This window comes from Oncorhynchus mykiss, chromosome 21 (genome assembly GCF_013265735.2).
Source record: "Oncorhynchus mykiss isolate Arlee chromosome 21, USDA_OmykA_1.1, whole genome shotgun sequence".
NCBI lineage: Eukaryota > Metazoa > Chordata > Actinopteri > Salmoniformes > Salmonidae > Oncorhynchus > Oncorhynchus mykiss.
Genome location: NC_048585.1, coordinates 5,452,674 through 5,474,441, shown reverse-complemented (window position 1 = coordinate 5,474,441; position 21,768 = coordinate 5,452,674). Strand labels below are relative to the sequence as shown.

At 39.2% G+C, this 21,768-nt stretch overlaps 2 protein-coding genes across 2 annotated transcripts; one reads left to right on the top strand and one right to left on the bottom strand.

Annotated features, from left to right (window-relative positions):
• Positions 1-1,447: 1,447 nt before the first annotated feature.
• On the bottom strand, positions 1,448-16,903 carry LOC110491886 (protein lifeguard 4). The gene is made up of 7 exons (XM_036956674.1): positions 16,635-16,903; positions 16,249-16,357; positions 13,031-13,136; positions 12,801-12,834; positions 12,025-12,142; positions 8,578-8,623; positions 1,448-3,062 (listed from the first exon to the last, which is right to left on the bottom strand). Exons 1-7 carry the CDS (start codon positions 16,726-16,728, stop codon positions 2,856-2,858), a joined length of 714 nt encoding a protein of 237 aa, XP_036812569.1. The 5' UTR covers positions 16,729-16,903; the 3' UTR covers positions 1,448-2,855.
• A 1,183-nt stretch (positions 16,904-18,086) lies between these two features.
• Positions 18,087-21,472, top strand: LOC110491889 (beta-2-microglobulin). The gene is made up of 4 exons (XM_021565712.2): positions 18,087-18,494; positions 19,276-19,548; positions 20,499-20,534; positions 20,654-21,472. The coding sequence occupies exons 1-3, from the start codon at positions 18,431-18,433 to the stop codon at positions 20,510-20,512; spliced, it is 351 nt and encodes a 116-aa protein (XP_021421387.1). The 5' UTR covers positions 18,087-18,430; the 3' UTR covers positions 20,513-20,534; positions 20,654-21,472.
• The last annotated feature ends 296 nt before the right edge of the window (positions 21,473-21,768 follow it).

The window sequence follows — 21,768 nt, the reverse complement described above, 5'->3', positions numbered from 1 at the left end:
TCTAGTGGTATAACTGGTTCTGTAGAGGTGAGTGTTCACCTGGTCTAGTGGTATAACTGGTTCTGTAGAGGTGAGTGTTCACCTGGTCTAATGGTATAACTGGTTCTATACAGGTGAGTGTTCACATGGTCTAGTGGTATAACTGGTTCTATACAGGTGAGTGTTCACCTGGTCTAATGGTATAACTGGTTCTATACAGGTGAGTGTTCACATGGTCTAGTTGTATAACTACTGGTTCTATACAGGTGAGTGTTCACCTGGTCTAGTGGTATAACTGGTTCTATACAGGTGAGTGTTCACCTGGTCTAGTGGTATAACTACTGGTTCTATACAGGTGAGTGTTCACCTGGTCTAGTGGTATAACTACTGGTTCTATACAGGTGAGTGTTCACCTGGTCTAGTGGTATAACTGGTTCTATACAGGTGAGTGTTCACCTGGTCTAGTGGTATAACTGGTTCTATACAGGTGAGTGTTCACCTGGTCTAATGGTATAACTGGTTCTATACAGGTGAGTGTTCACCTGGTCTAGTGGTATAACTGGTTCTATACAGGTGAGTGTTCACCTGGTCTAGTGGTATAACTGGTTCTGTAGAGGTGAGTGTTCACCTGGTCTAGTGGTATAACTGGTTCTGTAGAGGTGAGTGTTCACCTGGTCTAGTGGTATAACTGGTTCTATACAGGTGAGTGTTCACCTGGTCTAATGGTATAACTGGTTCTATACAGGTGAGTGTTCACATGGTCTAGTGGTATAACTGGTTCTATACAGGTGAGTGTTCACCTGGTCTAATGGTATAACTGGTTCTATACAGGTGAGTGTTCACATGGTCTAGTTGTATAACTACTGGTTCTATACAGGTGAGTGTTCACCTGGTCTAGTGGTATAACTGGTTCTATACAGGTGAGTGTTCACCTGGTCTAGTGGTATAACTGGTTCTATACAGGTGAGTGTTCACCTGGTCCAGTGGTATAACTGGTTCTATACAGGTGAGTGTTCACCTGGTCTAATGGTATAACTGGTTCTATACAGGTGAGTGTTCACCTGGTCTAGTGGTATAACTGGTTCTATACAGGTGAGTGTTCACCTGGTCTAGTGGTATAACTGGTTCTATACAGGTGAGTGTTCACCTGGTCTAGTGGTATAACTACTGGTTCTATACAGGTGAGTGTTCACCTGGTCTAGTGGTATAACTACTGGTTCTATACAGGTGAGTGTTCACCTGGTCTAGTGTTATAACTGGTTCTATACAGGTGAGTGTTCACCTGGTCTAGTGGTATAACTGGTTCTATACAGGTGAGTGTTCACCTGGTCTAATGGTATAACTGGTTCTATACAGGTGAGTGTTCACCTGGTCTAGTGGTATAACTGGTTCTATACAGGTGAGTGTTCACCTGGTCTAGTGGTATAACTGGTTCTACTGAGTTAGAGGAAGCAGACGTACCTACATGAAAATTTAAAACACTCCACTTTACAATTTAATCAAGAAATCAAAGCATATACAATTGACGGTTGATTCACAGTTCACTGAATAGATGTGCAACTACTTTACATTCCACGTGACAATTTGTATTGCAACTTTGTTAATAAATGAATGACTTGAGGAAACAGAATATAGAGCCTAGTAAAATCTCTTCATTAGTATTTACATGATGTCTAATGGAAACCTCTTGGTGTTCAGACCTGTCGTGTTCTTCAGATTCCCTTTCCTGACATCTGATGTGGTAGTGTTCTACTGTACATGGTTCTGCCCACCAGCTAACTGGTTGAACATGTTTCCTGTTCCCAGAGGATCCCTCTGTTTGCTGGCATATCAAATCTCTGTCATCAAATGACCCATAGGGCTTTGGTCAAAAGTAGTGTACTATATAGGGAATAGGGTCCCATTTGGTGGTCAAAAGTAGTGCACTATATAGGGAATGGGGTCCCATTTGGGACATGACCTCTGGTCAAAAGTAGTGCACTACATATGGAATTGGGTCCCATTTGGGACACGGGTTCTGGTCATAAGTAGTGTACTATATAGGGAATAGGGACCCATTTGGGATGCGTACCCTTGTCAAAAGTAGTGCACTATATAGGGAATAGGTTGCTATGTGATACATTTTCTCTGGTGAAGTCAATAGTAGAGAATAGTGTATTTTTATACAACTTTACTGTGACTACTATTCAAGTCTTTCTACAATGATCATGGCCAGTTTATTCAGTATACCAGCAAGCGAGGGGGATGGGAAGTTAAAACTAAAGTAGAACGAAGTACTTTCCTAAGAAATGTGTTCTGCTTTCTTACACCACAACAACCTTCCGTAATCCGTACGCCTGAATATTCAGAAAGGAATCATTCACCGAGCGAGCAACACACAATTAAATATGATTTTTTGTGTTTGTTTTACATTCAGAATAATAAACAGTATGAGAACAAAAACAGAATTAAGTCCAAAATGATAAAAAACACAAAATGGCACAGGTTATAATATAATATTATCTCCAGGGGTTAAACTTAAGACGGCGTGGGTTCATGTTTCACCATCACTGGAAGGATCTACAGCAGGGTCGGCTATCAGAGATGGAGGGCAAATCAGTTTTCAATTCATGGGAGGTGAATCGATAAATATCAATTTTCTTTTCTATGAGGATTTTATAAATAATTACAAGAAAATGTTACTGAATTGAGAACTGAATCGATCCCAAGTCACCCTGTGAGCCAAGCAGCTGATCACCTAAATCGGGGGCAGAGTCCCAAACCACACACTATTCCCTTTACGGTGCACTACGTTCATACAGGGCCCTGGTCAAAACGTAGTGCACTAAATTAGGTAATAGTGTGTAGTGTAGTGCACTAAATGAGGGAATAGAAGGTCAGTTTTTCTTCATGGAGTCCAGCATGCGGAGGATGTGCAGGAAGAGGTTAACGATGTCCAGGTACAGGTTAATGGAGGCCAGGACGTGCTCCTCAGGGGACAGCTGGTGCATCAGGAGGTGGGTGTCGTAGATGATGAAGCCACAGAACAACAGAGCTCCCGCACCAGCAAACAACAGCTCCACTGTGTCATTCTGGAAGAAGAGCTGGGGGGGAGGGGAGAAGAGGAGGAGGAGGGAGAGGAGATTCAGATTAAACTGTGGATAGATGGGGGGGGGGGGGGGGAGAGGAGACTCAGATTAAACTGTGGATAGATGGATTGACTGACGGATGGATTAAGGATGTCTGAATGGACGGATGATAGATGGATGACTGACTGACGGATGGATTAAGGATGTCTGAATGGACGGATGATAGATGGATGACTGACTGACAGATAGATTAAGGATGTCTGAATGGACGGATGATAGATGGATGACTGACTGACAGATAGATTAAGGATGTCTGAATGGACGGATGATAGATGGATGACTGACTGACGGATAGATTAAGGATGTTTGAATGGACGGATGATAGATGGATGACTGACTGAAGGATAGATTAAGGATGTCTGAATGGACGGATGATAGATGGATGACTGATTGACGGATAGATTAAGGATGTCTGAATGGACGGATGATAGATGGATGACTGATTGACGGATAGATTAAGGATGTCTGAATGGACGGATGATAGATGGATGACTGATTGACGGATAGATTAAGGATGTCAGAATGGACGGATGATAGATGGATGACTGATTGACGGATAGATTAAGGATGTCTGAATGGACGGATGATAGATGGATTGACTGAGGGATGGATTAAGGATGTCTGAATGGACGGATGATAGATGGATGATTGACTGGATAGATTAAGGATGTCTGAATGGACGGATGATAGATGGATTGACTGACTGATAGATTAAGGATGTTTGAATGGACGGATGATAGATGGATTGACTGACTGATAGATTAAGGATGTCTGAATGGACGGATGATAGATGGATGACTGACTGACAAGGCGTTAATGAGGAATGACTACATAGAAAAATAATGGAAAATGAAGAGATAATGGATGTTGAAAAGAATGGTAATGACCTACCTCTACCATAGTAACCACTACCAGAAACCACCTCTACCATAGTAACCACTACCAGAAACCACCTCTACTGTAGTAACCACCTCTACTGTAGTAACCACCTCTACCATAGTAACCACTACCAGAAACCACCTCTACTGTAGTAACCACTACCAGAATCCACCTCTACCATAGTAACCACTACCTGAAACCACCTCTACCATAGTAACCACTACCAGAAACCACCTCTACTGTAGTAACCACTACCTGAAACCACCTCTACCATAGTAACCACTACCTGAAACCACCTCTACTGTAGTAACCACTACCTGAAACCACCTCTACTGTAGTAACCACTACCTGAAACCACCTCTACTGTAGTAACCACCTCTACCGTAGTAACCACTACCTGAAACCACCTCTACTGTAGTAACCACTACCTGAAACCACCTCTACCATAGTAACCACTACCAGAAACCACCTCTACTGTAGTAACCACTACCAGAATCCACCGCTACCATAGTAACCACTACCTGAAACCACCTCTACCGTAGTAACCACTACCAGAAACCACCTCTACTGTAGTAACCACTACCAGAAACCACCTCTACTGTAGTAACCACTACCTGAAACCACCTCTACTGTAGTAACCACCTCTACTGTAGTAACCACTACCAGAAACCATCTCTACTGTAGTAACCACTACCAGAAACCACCTCTACTGTAGTAACCACTACCAGAAACAACCTCTACTGTAGTAACCACTACCAGAAACCACCTCTACTGTAGTAACCACCTCTACTGTAGTAACCACTACCAGACACCACCTCTACTGTAGTAACCACTACCAGACACCACCTCTACTGTAGTAACCACCTCTACTGTAGTAACCACTACCAGAAACCACCTCTACTGTAGTAACCACTACCAGACACCACCTCTACTGTAGTAACCACTACCAGAAACCACCTCTACTGTAGTAACCACCTCTACTGTAGTAACCACCTCTACCATAGTAACCACTACCTGAAACCACCTCTACTGTAGTAACCACCTCTACTGTAGTAACCACTACCTGAAACCACCTCTACCGTAGTAACCACTACCTGAAACCACCTCTACTGTAGTAACCACTACCTGAAACCACCTCTACTGTAGTAACCACCTCTACTGTAGTAACCACTACCTGAAACCACCTCTACCGTAGTAACCACTACCTGAAACCACCTCTACTGTAGTAACCACCTCTACTGTAGTAACCACTACCTGAAACCACCTCTACTGTAGTAACCACTACCAGAAACCACCTCTACTGTAGTAACCACTACCAGAAACCACCTCTACTGTAGTAACCACTACCAGAAACCACCTCTACTGTAGTAACCACCTCTACTGTAGTAACCACTACCAGAAACCACCTCTACTGTAGTAACCACTACCAGACACCACCTCTACTGTAGTAACCACTACCAGAAACCACCTCTACTGTAGTAACCACCTCTACTGTAGTAACCACCTCTACCGTAGTAACCACTACCAGAAACCACCTCTACTGTAGTAACCACTACCAGAAACCACCTCTACTGTAGTAACCACTACCAGAAACCACCTCTACTGTAGTAACCACTACCAGAAACCACCTCTACCATAGTAACCACTACCAGAAACGACCTCTACTGTAGTAACCACTACCAGAAACCACCTCTACTGTAGTAACCACTACCAGAAACCACCTCTACTGTAGTAACCACTACCAGAAACCACCTCTACTGTAGTAACCACTACCAGAAACCACCTCTACCATAGTAACCACTACCAGAAACCACCTCTACTGTAGTAACCACTACCAGAAACCACCTCTACCATGGTAACCACTACCAGAAACCACCTATACTGTAGTAACCACTACCAGAAACCACCTCTACTGTAGTAACCACCTCTACTGTAGTAACCACTACCTGAAACCACCTCTACTGTAGTAACCACTACCTGAAACCACCTCTACCATAGTAACCACTACCAGAAACCACCTCTACCATGTTAACCACTACCTGAATCCACCTCTACCATAGTAACCACTACCTGAAACCACCTCTACTGTAGTAACCACTACCTGAAACCACCTCTACTGTAGTAACCACTACCTGAAACCACCTCTACTGTAGTAACCACCTCTACTGTAGTAACCACTACCTGAAACCACCTCTACCATAGTAACCACTACCAGAAACCACCTCTACTGTAGTAACCACCTCTACTGTAGTAACCACTACCTGAAACCACCTCTACTGTAGTAACCACTACCTGAAACCACCTCTACTGTAGTAACCACTACCTGAAACCACCTCTACTGTAGTAACCACTACCTGAAACCACCTCTAATGTAGTAACCACTACCTGAAACCACCTCTACTGTAGTAACCACTACCTGAAACCACCTCTACTGTAGTAACCACTACCTGAAACCACCTCTACCGTAGTAACCACTACCTGAAACCACCTCTACTGTAGTAACCACCTCTACTGTAGTAACCACTACCTGAAACCACCTCTACTGTAGTAACCACCTCTACCGTAGTAACCACTACCAGAAACCACCTCTACTGTAGTAACCACCTCTACTGTAGTAACCACTACCAGAAACCACCTCTACTGTAGTAACCACTACCTGAAACCACCTCTACTGTAGTAACCACTACCTGAAACCACCTCTACCGTAGTAACCACCTCTACTGTAGTAACCACTACCAGAAACCACCTCTACTGTAGTAACCACTACCTGAAACCACCTCTACTGTAGTAACCACTACCTGAAACCACCTCTACTGTAGTAACCACCTCTACTGTAGTAACCACTACCAGAAACCACCTCTACTGTAGTAACCACTACCAGACACCACCTCTACTGTAGTAACCACTACCTGAAACCACCTCTACTGTAGTAACCACTACCTGAAACCACCTCTACTGTAGTAACCACTACCTGAAACCACCTCTACTGTAGTAACCACTACCTGAAACCACCTCTACTGTAGTAACCACTACCAGAAACCACCTCTACCGTAGTAACCACCTCTACTGTAGTAACCACTACCTGAAACCACCTCTACTGTAGTAACCACTACCTGAAACCACCTCTACTGTAGTAACCACTACCTGAAACCACCTCTACTGTAGTAACCACTACCTGAAACCACCTCTACTGTAGTAACCACTACCTGAAACCACCTCTACTGAAGTAACCACTACCTGAAACCAACTCTACCTGAAACCACCTCTACTGTAGTAACCACTACCTGAAACCACCTCTACTGCAGTAACCACCTCTACTGTAGTAACCACTACCTGAAACCACCTCTACTGTAGTAACCACTACCTGAAACCACCTCTACTGTAGTAACCACTACCAGAAACCACCTCTACCATAGTAACCACTACCTGAAACCACCTCTACTGTAGTAACCACCTCTACTGTAGTAACCACTACCTGAAACCACCTCTACCGTAGTAACCACTACCTGAAACCACCTCTACTGTAGTAACCACCTCTACCGTAGTAACCACTACCTGAAACCACCTCTACCATAGTAACCACTACCTGAAACCAACTCTACCTGAAACCACCTCTACTGTAGTAACCACCTCTACTGTAGTAACCACTACCTGAAACCACCTCTACCGTAGTAACCACTACCTGAAACCACCTCTACTGTAGTAACCACCTCTACCGTAGTAACCACTACCTGAAACCACCTCTACCATAGTAACCACTACCTGAAACCAACTCTACCTGAAACCACCTCTACTGTAGTAACCACTACCTGAAACCACCTCTACCGTAGTAACCACTACCTGAAACCAACTCTACCTGAAACCACCTCTACTGTAGTAACCACTACCTGAAACCACCTCTACCGTAGTAACCACCTCTACTGTAGTAACCACCTCTACTGTAGTAACCACCTCTACTGTAGTAACCACCTCTACCGTAGTAACCACTACCTGAAACCACCTCTACTGTAGTAACCACTACCTGAAACCACCTCTACTGTAGTAACCACTACCTGAAACCTGAAACCACCTCTACTGTAGTAACCACTACCTGAAACCACTTCTACTGTAGTAACCACTACCTGAAACCACCTCTACTGTAGTAACCACTACCTGAATCCACCTCTACCGTAGTAACCACTACCTGAAACTACCTCTACTGTAGTAACCACTACCTGAAACCACCTCTACTGTAGTAACCACTACCTGAAACCACCTCTACTGTAGTAACCACTACCTGAAACCACCTCTACTGTAGTAACCACTACCTGAAACCTGAAACCACCTCTACTGTAGTAACCACCTCTACCGTAGTAACCACTACCTGAAACCAACTCTACCTGAAACCACCTCTACCGTAGTAACCACTACCTGAAACCACCTCTACTGTAGTAACCACTACCTGAAACCACCTCTACTGTAGTAACCACTACCTGAAACCAACTCTACTGTAGTAACCACTACCTGAAACCAACTCTACTGTAGCAACCACTACCTGAAGGAAAACAGAATTTTAACAGTAAACAGAAACTGTAAAAAGGACGAAACTCACCTTCATGAAACCAGCGATGATCAGGATCCACAGGCCGGAGAACAGTCTGGAACACAGTGAAGATTCAGATTCTGTCCCTAGCGTTCAACCAGCAGGTACCCTAATACACTCTGTCTGTAGTTGACAACCATACAGTTGTGGGTGAAGCTTTATCAAGGAGGGGTGTTAGTGGCTCCTGTGGACGTTGTCATCAAGACAGCACTAACAAACCTGAGACCATGCTTGGTGTTTAGAAATAACCTCTAAAAACACATTGGTAATATATCTGTAGCAGCTATAATAAATAGGTAATATATCTGTAACAGTGTAGCAGCTATAATAAATAGGTAATATATCTGTAACAGCTATAATAAATAGGTAATATATCTGTAACAGCTATAATAAATAGGTAATATATCTGTAACAGCTATAATAAATAGGTAATATATCTGTAGCAGCTATAATAAATAGGTAATATATCTGTAACAACTATAATAAATAGGTAATATATCTGTAACAGCTATAATAAATAGGTAATATATCTGTAACAGCTATAATAAATAGGTAATATATCTGTAACAGCTATAATAAATAGGTAATATATCTGTAGCAGCTATAATAAATAGGTAATATATCTGTATCAGCTATAATAAATAGGTAATATATCTGTAACAGTGTAACAGCTATAATAAATAGGTAATATATCTGTAACAGCTATAATAAATAGGTAATATATCTGTAACAGCTATAATAAATAGGTAATATATCTGTAACAGTGTAGCAGCTATAATAAATAGGTAATATATCTGTAACAGCTATAATAAATAGGTAATATATCTGTAACAGTGTAACAGCTATAATAAATAGGTAATATATCTGTAACAGCTATAATAAATAGGTAATATATCTGTAACAGCTATAATAAATAGGTAATATATCTGTAACAGCTATAATAAATAGGTAATATATCTGTAACAGCTATAATAAATAGGTAATATATCTGTAACAGTGTAGCAGCTATAATAAATAGGTAATATATCTGTAACAGCTATAATAAATAGGTAATATATCTGTAACAGTGTAGCAGCTATAATAAATAGGTAATATATATGTAACAGCTATAATAAATAGGTAATATATCTGTAACAGCTATAATAAATAGGTAATATATCTGTAACAGCTATAATAAATAGGTAATATATCTGTAACAGCTATAATAAATAGGTAATATATCTGTAACAGCTATAATAAATAGGTAATATATCTGTAACAGCTATAATAAATAGGTAATATATCTGTAACAGCTATAATAAATAGGTAATATATCTGTAACAGCTATAATAAATAGGTAATATATCTGTAACAGCTATAATAAATAGGTAATATATCTGTAACAGTGTAACAGCTATAATAAATAGGTAATATATCTGTAGCAGTGTAGCAGCTATAATAAATAGGTAATATATCTGTAACAGTGTAACAGCTATAATAAATAGGTAATATATCTGTAGCAGTGTAGCAGCTATAATAAATAGGTAATATATCTGTAACAGCTATAATAAATAGGTAATATATCTGTAGCAGTGTAACAGCTATAATAAATAGGTAATATATCTGTAACAGCTATAATAAATAGGTAATATATCTGTAGCAGTGTAACAGCTATAATAAATAGGTAATATATCTGTAGCAGTGTAGCAGCTATAATAAATAGGTAATATATCTGTAACAGCTATAATAAATAGGTAATATATCTGTAGCAGCTATAATAAATAGGTAATATATCTGTAACAGTGTAGCAGCTATAATAAATAGGTAATATATCTGTAACAGCTATAATAAATAGGTAATATATCTGTAACAGCTATAATAAATAGGTAATATATCTGTAACAGCTATAATAAATAGGTAATATATCTGTAACAGCTATAATAAATAGGTAATATATCTGTAACAGTGTAACAGCTATAATAAATAGGTAATATATCTGTAGCAGCTATAATAAATAGGTAATATATCTGTAACAGCTATAATAAATAGGTAATATATCTGTAGAAGCTATAATAAATAGGTAATATATCTGTAACAGTGTAGCAGCTATAATAAATAGGTAAGGGGGGCACTAATTAGTGCACCCTATTCCCTATAAAGGGCACTAATTAGTGCACCCTATTCCCTATAAAGGACACTGATTAGTGCACCCTATTCCCTATAAAGGGCACTAATTAGTGCACCTTATTCCCTATATAGTGAATAGGATGCCATGTCGGATGCAGGCAGGGAGTGAAGCCTGTGGTGTTGCTATGGAAACACAGTAAGGGGGGGGGGGTCGATATGAATAATCATATTACTAATGAGGTCACAGGTGTCTCACAGTAGATTAACTAATTGATTATTTATTGAGACGTGAATATAATTTATAATTTATATAGGAGCGGGGGATATTTTGAACTAAAAAGATAAGAAAACTTCTCAACAGATGAATCAACATCAAGCAAAGGGTGTAAGAGTGTAACAGCTATAATAAATAGGTAATATATCTGTAACAGCTATAATAAATAGGTCATATATCTGTAACAGCTATAATAAATAGGTAATATATCTGTAGCAGTGTAGCAGCTATAATAAATAGGTAATATATCTGTAACAGCTATAATAAATAGGTAATATATCTGTAACAGCTATAATAAATAGGTAATATATCTGTAACAGCTATAATAAATAGGTAATATATCTGTAACAGCTATAATAAATAGGTAATATATCTGTAACAGCTATAATAAATAGGTAATATATCTGTATCAGCTATAATAAATAGGTAATATATCTGTAACAGCTATAATAAATAGGTAATATATCTGTAACAGCTATAATAAATAGGTAATATATCTGTAACAGCTATAATAAATAGGTAATATATCTGTAACAGCTATAATAAATAGGTAATATATCTGTAGCAGCTATAATAAATAGGTAATATATCTGTAACAGCTATAATAAATAGGTAATATATCTGTAGCAGATATAATAAATAGGTAATATATCTGTAACAGCTATAATAAATAGGTAATATATCTGTAACAGCTATAATAAATAGGTAATATATCTGTAACAGCTATAATAAATAGGTAATATATCTGTAACAGCTATAATAAATAGGTAATATATCTGTAACAGCTATAATAAATAGGTAATATATCTGTAACAGCTATAATAAATAGGTAATATATCTGTAACAGCTATAATAAATAGGTAATATATCTGTAACAGTGTAACAGCTATAATAAATAGATAATATATCTGTAACAGCTATAATAAATAGGTAATATATCTGTAACAGCTATAATAAATAGGTAATATATCTGATATATATGTGACCCTATTCCCTACATAGTGCACCACTGTTGAAATAGAGGGTGCTAATTTCAGACACAGCCGGGTCTATGAGAGGAGTTTAAGGCCTCTTACCCAGCTCCCAGTTTACTGAAGTCTCTCTTAGACTGGAAGGTGTAGGCAGTCAGCCCAAGGAACACAGCTGCTGTGAGGAAGAAGGCCTGGAGCACGATGGAATACTCATAGAAGGTCACTACAGAGACAACAACACAAACACATGCCTGGTTCACAATGTATAGGAGGGAACAAACAACGAGGACTGCGTCTGAAATTGAAACGTATTTCCTATAAAGGGCACTAATTAGTGCACCCTATTCCCTATAAAGGGCACTAATTAGTGCACCCGGTTCCCTATAAAGGGCACTAATTAGTGCACCCGGTTCCCTATAAAGGGCACTAATTAGTGCACCCTATTCCCTATAAAGGGCACTAATTAGTGCACCCTATTCCCTATGAAGGGCACTAATTAGTGCACCCTATTCCCTATAAAGGGCACTAATTAGTGCACCCTATTCCCTATAAAGGGCACTAATTAGTGCACCTTATTCCCTATAAAGGGCACTAATTAGTGCACCTTATTCCCTATATAGTGAATAGGATGCCATGTCGGATGCAGGCAAGGAGTGAAGCCTGTGGAGTTGCTATGGAAACACAGTAGGGGGGGGGGGTCGATATGAATAATCATATTACTAATGAGGTCACAGGTGTCTCACAGTAGATGAACTAATTGATTATTTATTGAGACGTGAATATCATTTATAATTTATATAGAAGCGGTGGATATTTTGAACTAAAAAGATAAGAAAACTTCTCAAAAGATGAATCAACATCAAGCAAAGGGCAGAACTCACCTGCGGTAGCAACAGACACCGACTCCAACAGAGTCTGAAAGAGAGAAAGAAAACAATGTTAAGCTTAAACAAACTCATTACATCGTGGCACTACTTTTAACCAGGGCCACTATTCCCTATATAGTGCACTACTTTCGACCAGAACCCTATGGGCCCTGGATCAAAAGTAGTGCACTATATAGGGAATAGGGTGCCATTTGGGGACATAATTTGTGCAAACCAGAACTTACGAATGCGGCAAGCAGGTACAGGTTAATGGGGTGTTGATGTCTGTAGAAGGCCAGGGCAATGATCAACACCAGGGAGCCAATGGCTGACACCAACACAACCGCTGGACTGGAGGGGGTACAGAACCAATGAGAGAGTCAGAACCAAGCCAACCAGGAAGCGTGTTGGGACAGAGTATACTAGTGCACATCTGGTTGGACTCTTGTCCCTTTGCATACTCCATTGAAAGTCCCATGAGGAGTTGACAACACGGCAGAAACAGACTGACACCCAGGCTGGAGAGATTAGAATAATAGTAATTTGATGTCATCGGGTAGCCAAAATACAAGTCTCCTTACAGTATATAAATACATGCACAATGCTGGTGTATAGGGCTATTTGGGGGGGTGGAGGATTGGCGTACATTCACCCCCCCCCCCATAATAATTAATGTATGCCTATTTTAACGTTTTTTTTGGCGTTATTTATTTTTATGACGGTTTTCATCCATTACCGTTACATCCCTAGTGGAGTACGCGTTCAACATCCTGAATTTACTAATATCTATCATACCAATATCATTACCCAGGTGGGTATCATTTACTAATATCTATCATACCAATATCATTACCCAGGTGGGTATCATTTACTAATATCTATCATACCAATATCATTACCGTTACATCCCTAGTGGAGTACGCGTTCAACATCCTGAATTTACTAATATCTATCATACCAATATCATTACCCAGGTGGGTATAATTTACTAATATCTATCATACCAATATCATTACCCAGGTGGGTATCATTTACTAATATCTATCATACCAATATCATTACCGTTACATCCCTAGTGGAGTACGCGTTCAACATCCTGAATTTACTAATATCTATCATACCAATATCATTACCCAGGTGGGTATCATTTACTAATATCTATCATACCAATATCATTACCCAGGTGGGTATCATTTACTAATATCTATCATACCAATATCATTACCGTTACAGCCCTAGTGGAGTACGCGTTCAACTATCTGAATGTACTAATATCTATCATACCAATATCATTACCCAGGTGGGTATCATTTACTAATATCTATCATACCAATATCATTACCCAGGTGGGTATCATTTACTAATATCTATCATACCAATATCATTACCCAGGTGGGTATCATTTACTAATATCTATCATACCAATATCATTACCCACGTGGGTATCATTTACTAATATCTATCATACCAATATCATTACCCAGGTGGGTATCGTTTACTAATATCTATCATACCAATATCATTACCCAGGTGGGTATCATTTACTAATATCTATCATACCAATATCATTACCCAGGTGGGTATCATTTACTAATATCTATCATACCAATATCATTACCCACGTGGGTATCATTTACTAATATCTATCATACCAATATCATTACCCAGGTGGGTATCGTTTACTAATATCTATCATACCAATATCATTACCCAGGTGGGTATCATTTACTAATATCTATCATACCAATATCATTACCCACGTGGGTATCATTTACTAATATCTATCATACCAATATCATTACCCAGGTGGGTATCGTTTACTAATATCTATCATACCAATATCATTACCCAGGTGGGTATCGTTTACTAATATCTATCATACCAATATCATTACCCAGGTGGGTATCATTTACTAATATCTATCATACCAATATCATTACCCAGGTGGGTATCATTTACTAATATCTATCATACCAATATCATTACCCAGGTGGGTATCATTTACTAATATCTATCATACCAATATCATTACCCAGGTGGGTATCATTTACTAATATCTATCATACCAATATCATTACCCAGGTGGGTATCATTTACTAATATCTATCATACCAATATCATTACCCAGGTGGGTATCATTTACTAATATCTATCATACCAATATCATTACCCAGGTGGGTATCATTTACTAATATCTATCATACCAATATCATTACCCAGGTGGGTATCATTTACTAATATCTATCATACCAATATCATTACCCAGGTGGGTATCATTTACTAATATCTATCATACCAATATCATTACCCAGGTGGGTATCATTTACTAATATCTATCATACCAATATCATTACCCAGGTGGGTATCATTTACTAATATCTATCATACCAATATCATTACCCAGGTGGGTATCATTTACTAATATCTATCATACCAATATCATTACCCACGTGGGTATCATTTACTAATATCTATCATACCAATATCATTACCCAGGTGGGTATCATTTACTAATATCTATCATACCAATATCATTACCGTTACATCCCTAGTTCAACTATCTGAATTTACTAATATCTATCATACCAATATCATTACCCAGGTGGGTATCATTTACTAATATCTATCATACCAATATCATTACCCAGGTGGGTATCATTTACTAATATCTATCATACCAATATCATTACCCAGGTGGGTATCATTTACTAATATCTATCATACCAATATCATTACCCAGGTGGGTATCATTTACTAATATCTATCATACCAATATCATTACCCAGGTGGGTATCATTTACTAATATCTATCATACCAATATCATTACCCAGGTGGGTATCATTTACTAATATCTATCATACCAATATCATTACCCAGGTGGGTATCATTTACTAATATCTATCATACCAATATCATTACCCAGGTGGGTATCATTTACTGATATCTATCATACCAATACCATTACCCAGGTGGGTATCATTTACTAATATCTATCATACCAATATCATCACCCAGGTAATAATTTGTGTTATGTTCCAACAGGAATCTGATCCAAAAACTTTGTAAAGTACAAGGATGCCAAACAAACAACGCACACAAAGTAGCATGATCAATTCCCCTAGCTAACTAGTTGCCGACTAGGCATCAACTCACCACGTAGCTTATTCTTAATGTTTGTCCGTAGGCTACCAGAGAGAGGACAGATATTTTTTCGGAAATAAACGTGGCGAGTGAAAAACTTAATGAAATAGCCCACCCTTTCTACCCGGTATCTTATTATGCCGCTATTCAACTTTCTATGTGTTGTTTGTTGGCAGCCTTGTTATTTACAACGTTTTTTTTGGAACAGATTCCTGTTGGAACGTTCCACAAATTATACCCACCCTTCATTACCCTTCTACCACAGTGTTTCCCAGATATGCCCATTGAATTACGCAGGCCTACTAATAGTTCACAATTGACCTTGAATGGACAAAGTCCTTGATGGTGTCACAGTACATGAAGAGAGCAGAGGTAGCCGTGGTCAGGATGATCTGAAGAGAAAGGATGGTGTATACCTTGCGCAGGAAATCTTTTCCGGGGAGAGAGAGAGAGAGAGAGAGAATAAATAGATAAGACAGCTAAGTTGGCTTATTGAAATCATGATTTATTTAGTTCAATTCTATAGCAGCAGATGTATTTTATTCTGTCATTTAGTTAGTTGCCACCACGATAAATGTCACATCGTTTATTTCATTTGGCAAGGTATGATCTAGACATATTGAAAAGATTGCTAGTTAGCTTGCTAGTTAGCAACCATCATCAGCTAGGCTAGCTAGGTAAATAGACTACAACGGGTCTTCTCTTACCCATCCGGATTTGCACACTCGCTGTCGCAACATTTGTTCCATAGTTGAAATCATCTTCAATTGAAGACCTAGGGTATTTTTCAGGTGTAGTCATCTTGATCCAGCTTTAATTCAGACTAAAATACTGCCTTGATGTTTTCTGTTTTGGGGCCCTTGCACAGCTGTTCCGGTTGACGTGCGTCAGTTCACTCCACTTCCGGCTTGGTTTGTAAACGTTCGTCATGTGACATGGCTCGTGATTTCTGTGAAACCTGCAATAGCGTAACACACCACTAACTGTTGATAAAGGGTCTTTTTTTTCAGGGAACTATTAAAGCGGTTGAGTAGACAATGCTCAACTTTATGCTAAAACTCAAAACAAAAAAACTTAATCAAAAGAGGTATGTGTATTGTGGTCTAGGGTGGTCTATGCCGCACGTCTACGGTGTCGGCCTGGGTTCAAATCCTGCGTACTGCCTGATATAAACTATCTTTCCACACTGTCATCCTCCCGCTGTTCAATAAAATCTGAAAATAGCATATAAATACACATATTTTTAAAGAGATACATGCATTGTAATTTTGTATTATGGTTACACAACATAAGTAATGTTGTGTAACCATTCTAGCAACTTTTCACTCTACTCATACTCATATATTTGGGGTCCCGAGTGGCGCAGCAGTCTTAATGCACTGCATCTCAGTGCAAGAGGCGTCACAACAGTCCCTGGTTCGATTCGAGGCTGTATCACATCCCATGGGGCTGCGCACAATTGACCCAGCGTCGTCCGGGTTTGGCCGGGGTGGGCCATCATTGTAAATAAGAATTTGTTCTTAACTGACTAGTTAAATAAATACAAATACAATTAGATCAATGGAGACACAAAATATTGAAATGCCAAACAACTATTTATTCTATTCTATATATTTTTATTCTCAAAATGGATGCAAAGGTGAAATAACATGTATTCAAATGTATTTATATAGCCTTACTATATATATATATATATAGCCTCCAATCGGCTATTTTTTTTTATTTATTTTACCTTTATTTAACCAGGCAAGTCAGTTAAGAACAAATTCTTATTGTCAATGACGGCCTAGGAACAGTGGGTTAACTGCCTAGTTCAGGGGCAGAACGTCAGTCAGCTAGCTGGGGGATTTGAACTTGCTTGCCCAACGTTCTAACCACTAGGCTACCCTGCCGCCTCAAAGTGCTGTACAGAAACCCAGCCTAAAACCCCAAACAGCAAGCAATGCAGGTGTAGAAGCACGGTGGCTAGGAAAAACTCCCTAGAAAGGCCAAAACCTAGGAAGAAACCTAGAGAGGAACCAGGCTATGAGGGGTGGCCAGTCCTCTTCTGGCTGTACCAGGTAGAGATTAGAAACCTAGAGAGGAACCAGGCTATGTGGGGTGGCCAGTCCTCTTCTGGTTGTCTGTGCCGGTGGAGATTATAACAGAACATGGCCAAGATGTTCAAATGTTCATAAATGACCAGCATGGTCAAATAATAATATCTCATGACATACATCGAAATTGCTATTATGGTAACTCACCTGGATTTCAGGTTATTTCCAGACTATAGCCCTCCCCAATAAACTATTTAACCTGTGCGGCTTTCTTTAGCCTGACAACAGAAATCTACCATTTTTGATTGGCTTTTAAAAATAGAGAGGAGGCGGTCCTGGAGATCATTTATACGAGTGTCACGAGTGCCTTACTTTCAGTTAGGTTATTTCCACAGCCAGGCACAGGCAGACGGATCTTTCCATTATCTATTTTATTTGAGTACGAATAATTCCGAATTACACCAAATATGAAGTATATTCTGTCAATCGTTGTACTTGGGCTCATTTACAGCGCTGTGGAGGCCAAAGAATGTAAGTATCTTGTTTTATAAAGTCAACGCAACGTTTGGAAATGCACGTCTTTATCGATTTCATCAGTTTGTTTGTACGCTGTTTATATTGTAGTTTTACGTTTTACGTATAACTTTTCTGTAGTTTTTTGGGGGGTTTGTTTATTAAACACTGTTTCTTGTAAACCCTACATTGTCATGTCATGTGGGAGGAAGGACACCACAACCTCGAGCCCTAGCTAAATAATTTGCATGAACCTTTTGCCATTTTTTTGCTAGATAATCATCATTTCTACATCCTAATCATTGATTTTTAATCCTCAACTATTCGCTGGCATGCCTGTACATTTTTGTGAGAAGTGTGATGTCACATAATGTAAAGTTAATGTAATGTAAACCTAATGTAAGGTTTTTAACCTGATCAAAAATATAACGTTAAGTGATTGTTTCAGTGGATAGGTTATGTTATAGCCTACCTGGTATAGGCCGACATTGACATGACGCCACATTTTGTTATGGCTGGTAATCCCCTCCAGATTTTACTTTCATTTTAAATGAAATGGCTGCTGTCTTTGGCAGCCAGTATTGGCCCGAGCCATAATAAATGTCTGATAACTCACAGACCTTTGTCCCTAAGTGTACTTTACTTTTAAATAACTTTGTTAAAATATATAGCCTACCTGTGTGAAATGTAAAGGACTATATTTATGTATTCCAATACCTGCAAATGGAATAATAACACTTTTAAAACGAATGAAAACCTATGAATCTCCCTATGGCGTTTCCTTTCGTATTTCTACCAGCTCCCCCCAAGGTGCAGGTGTACAGCCGTAACCCTGGCAACTTTGGCGATAAGAACACCCTGATCTGTCACGTGAGTGGCTTCCACCCCCCTGACATCAGCATCCAGCTCCTGAAGAACGGCGTGGAGATCCCCGACGCCAAGCAGACAGACCTGGCCTTCGAACAGGGATGGCAGTTCCACCTCACCAAGAGTGTTGGATTCACACCAGCCAGCGGGGAGGAGTACACCTGCAGAGTCCGCCACCTGAAGAATCTGAAGACCTACACCTGGGGTGAGTTACTAGTGTAGTTAGAGGAGTACACCTGGGGTGAGTTACTAGTGTAGTTAGAGGAGTACACCTGGGGTGAGTTACTAGTGTAGTTAGAGGAGTACACCTGGGGTGAGTTACTAGTGTAGTTAGAGGAGTACACCTGGGGTGAGTTACTAGTGTAGTTAGAGGAGTACACCTGGGGTGAGTTACTAGTGTAGTTAGAGGAGTACACCTGGGGTGAGTTACTAGTGTAGTTAGAGGAGGACACCTGGGGTGAGTTACTAGTGTAGTTAGAGGAGTACACCTGGGGTGAGTTACTAGTGTAGTTAGAGGAGTACACCTGGGGTGAGTTACTAGTATAGTTAGTAGTTAGACGAGTACACCTGGGGTGAGTTACTAGTGTAGTTAGAGGAGTACACCTGGGGTGAGTTACTAGTGTAGTTAGAGGAGTACACCTGGGGTGAGTTACTAGTGTAGTTAGAGGAGTACACCTGGGGTGAGTTACTAGTATAGTTAGTAGTTAGAGGAGTACACCTGGGGTGAGTTACTAGTGTAGTTAGAGGAGTACACCTGGGGTGAGTTACTAGTATTGTTAGTAGTTAGTGGAGGACACCTGGGGTGAGTTACTAGTGTAGTTTGTAGTTAGAGGAGTACACCTGGGGTGAGTTACTAGTTTAGTTAGTAGTTAGAGGAGTACACCTGGGGTGAGTTACTGATTTAGTTAGTAGCTAGAGGAGTACACCTGACTGGCCTATCCTCTCACATCTCTACAAGTGTCTAGGGAGGAAGTACAGGGCTTTTTTTCTGGACAGGGCCCCGGAGAGCTAGGTTCATTATGTGGTCATTGATTTAGATACCAATTGATGAGCCATTAGTTACAGTAAGAGACTGATTTCGTGTAGACGTGTAGTTTGTGGAAGTCTGTAAAACAATAACAATGCTGTCTGTGTTGTTGTTGTTGTTTTCTCCAGAGGCAGATATGTAAGGATCTGGAGCAGGACATAATGGTAGGTATTCAGATGAATTAATTTATATTTATTTGTTAAAACTGTATCTAATTACATGAACTGTAGCTAACTAGATTAAATCAGAATTAAACCTCATATCTTTACCCTTTTTTTAACAGGTGGCCAGTCCATCTGTGGTTGTCCAATCCGTGCCAGCCTTTATCTAGAGCTGAGATGACAAACTTGGGGCTTTTGTTTTCATTTTTTGGTACCACTTTGTGCGATGGTGCCAGTTTCAAGGGTTTTTGAATTGACAATCATTACTAAAACACTTACACACAAAATTGTTAAGATTTTTTTTGGGAGGGGGGGGGCAAGCTATTTTTAATTGACAAATGGCACAGCTTCTGATGAACATTCTCAATCAAAGTCACTTCTTTCAAAAACACAAAGGCTTTTGTCAAGTATTTTATTTTTTAGATTAAAAAAAAACAAACTTTAATTTCCTTGAAATTGGTACCATTAGATTCAAACACTTTTTCTCATAAATAACCAATAAATAAATAAACTCCATAACTTGCACTATTTGACTGTGGTTTTAGCTATAAGCAACAGTGTAATGTAAAGAATGATATTTGATCCGCATTTTATTTTTTTTTAAAGCCCAAATTATTTTCGAGGAAGCCCCATGTGATATGTATTTGTGTGAGCTGTAAATATCAACGTTCATTTTGGTTCGAAGGCATTTATCGATATAACATCTCATCTTCTGTCTATCCTTCGAACATTCCTGTAAATTACCAATTGTCAACAGTAATAAATGGGGGGTCTTTTTACAGGCACATTTTTGCCAAGTAGAGAACTGTATTTTCATTACTTAAAAAAAATAAGATATTTTCTGTCTTTCGGTGTATTATACAACACTTTTCTGTTCAGTTTGATACAAATAAATGGTCAACTATTAAAAATATTTAGTCAAATAAAAAATTAAAAAATCATTGGGACCAGAAATTGCACTTCTTATGATAGTTCTTGATTAAATGTCTCTAAACTGTAAGAACGTGTTGTGATCGACTCAGTCATGTCCTAAAGTCCATTTTGTTACGTTATATTAATCATTCAATCGGTAATGTGCTTGTAATAAGCTACTCACATTGCCAAGGCAGGTAGGTAGACAATGTGTGCAGAGGAGTAGTCTACAGCATTATAATGGGTGATGATACAATGTTGACATTTCAGATCATACACCATACTTTATGACCATATACTTTGTCTCAATGCAATGCATGTCCAG

Coding starts and splice junctions, on each gene's coding strand:
- LOC110491886 (XM_036956674.1), bottom strand. CDS start 16,728: ATGACTACACCTGAAAAATACCCTAGGTCTTCAATTGAAGATGATTTC. Junction 12,143..12,800: donor GGTGTCTGTTGCTACCGCAG/GTGAGTTCTGCC, acceptor TTGTCTCTGTAG/TGACCTTCTATGAGTATTCC. Junction 3,063..8,577: donor TCATCGCTGGTTTCATGAAG/GTGAGTTTCGTC, acceptor CCTCCCCCCCAG/CTCTTCTTCCAGAATGACAC.
- LOC110491889 (XM_021565712.2), top strand. CDS start 18,431: ATGAAGTATATTCTGTCAATCGTTGTACTTGGGCTCATTTACAGCGCT. Junction 18,495..19,275: donor CGCTGTGGAGGCCAAAGAAT/GTAAGTATCTTG, acceptor TATTTCTACCAG/CTCCCCCCAAGGTGCAGGTG.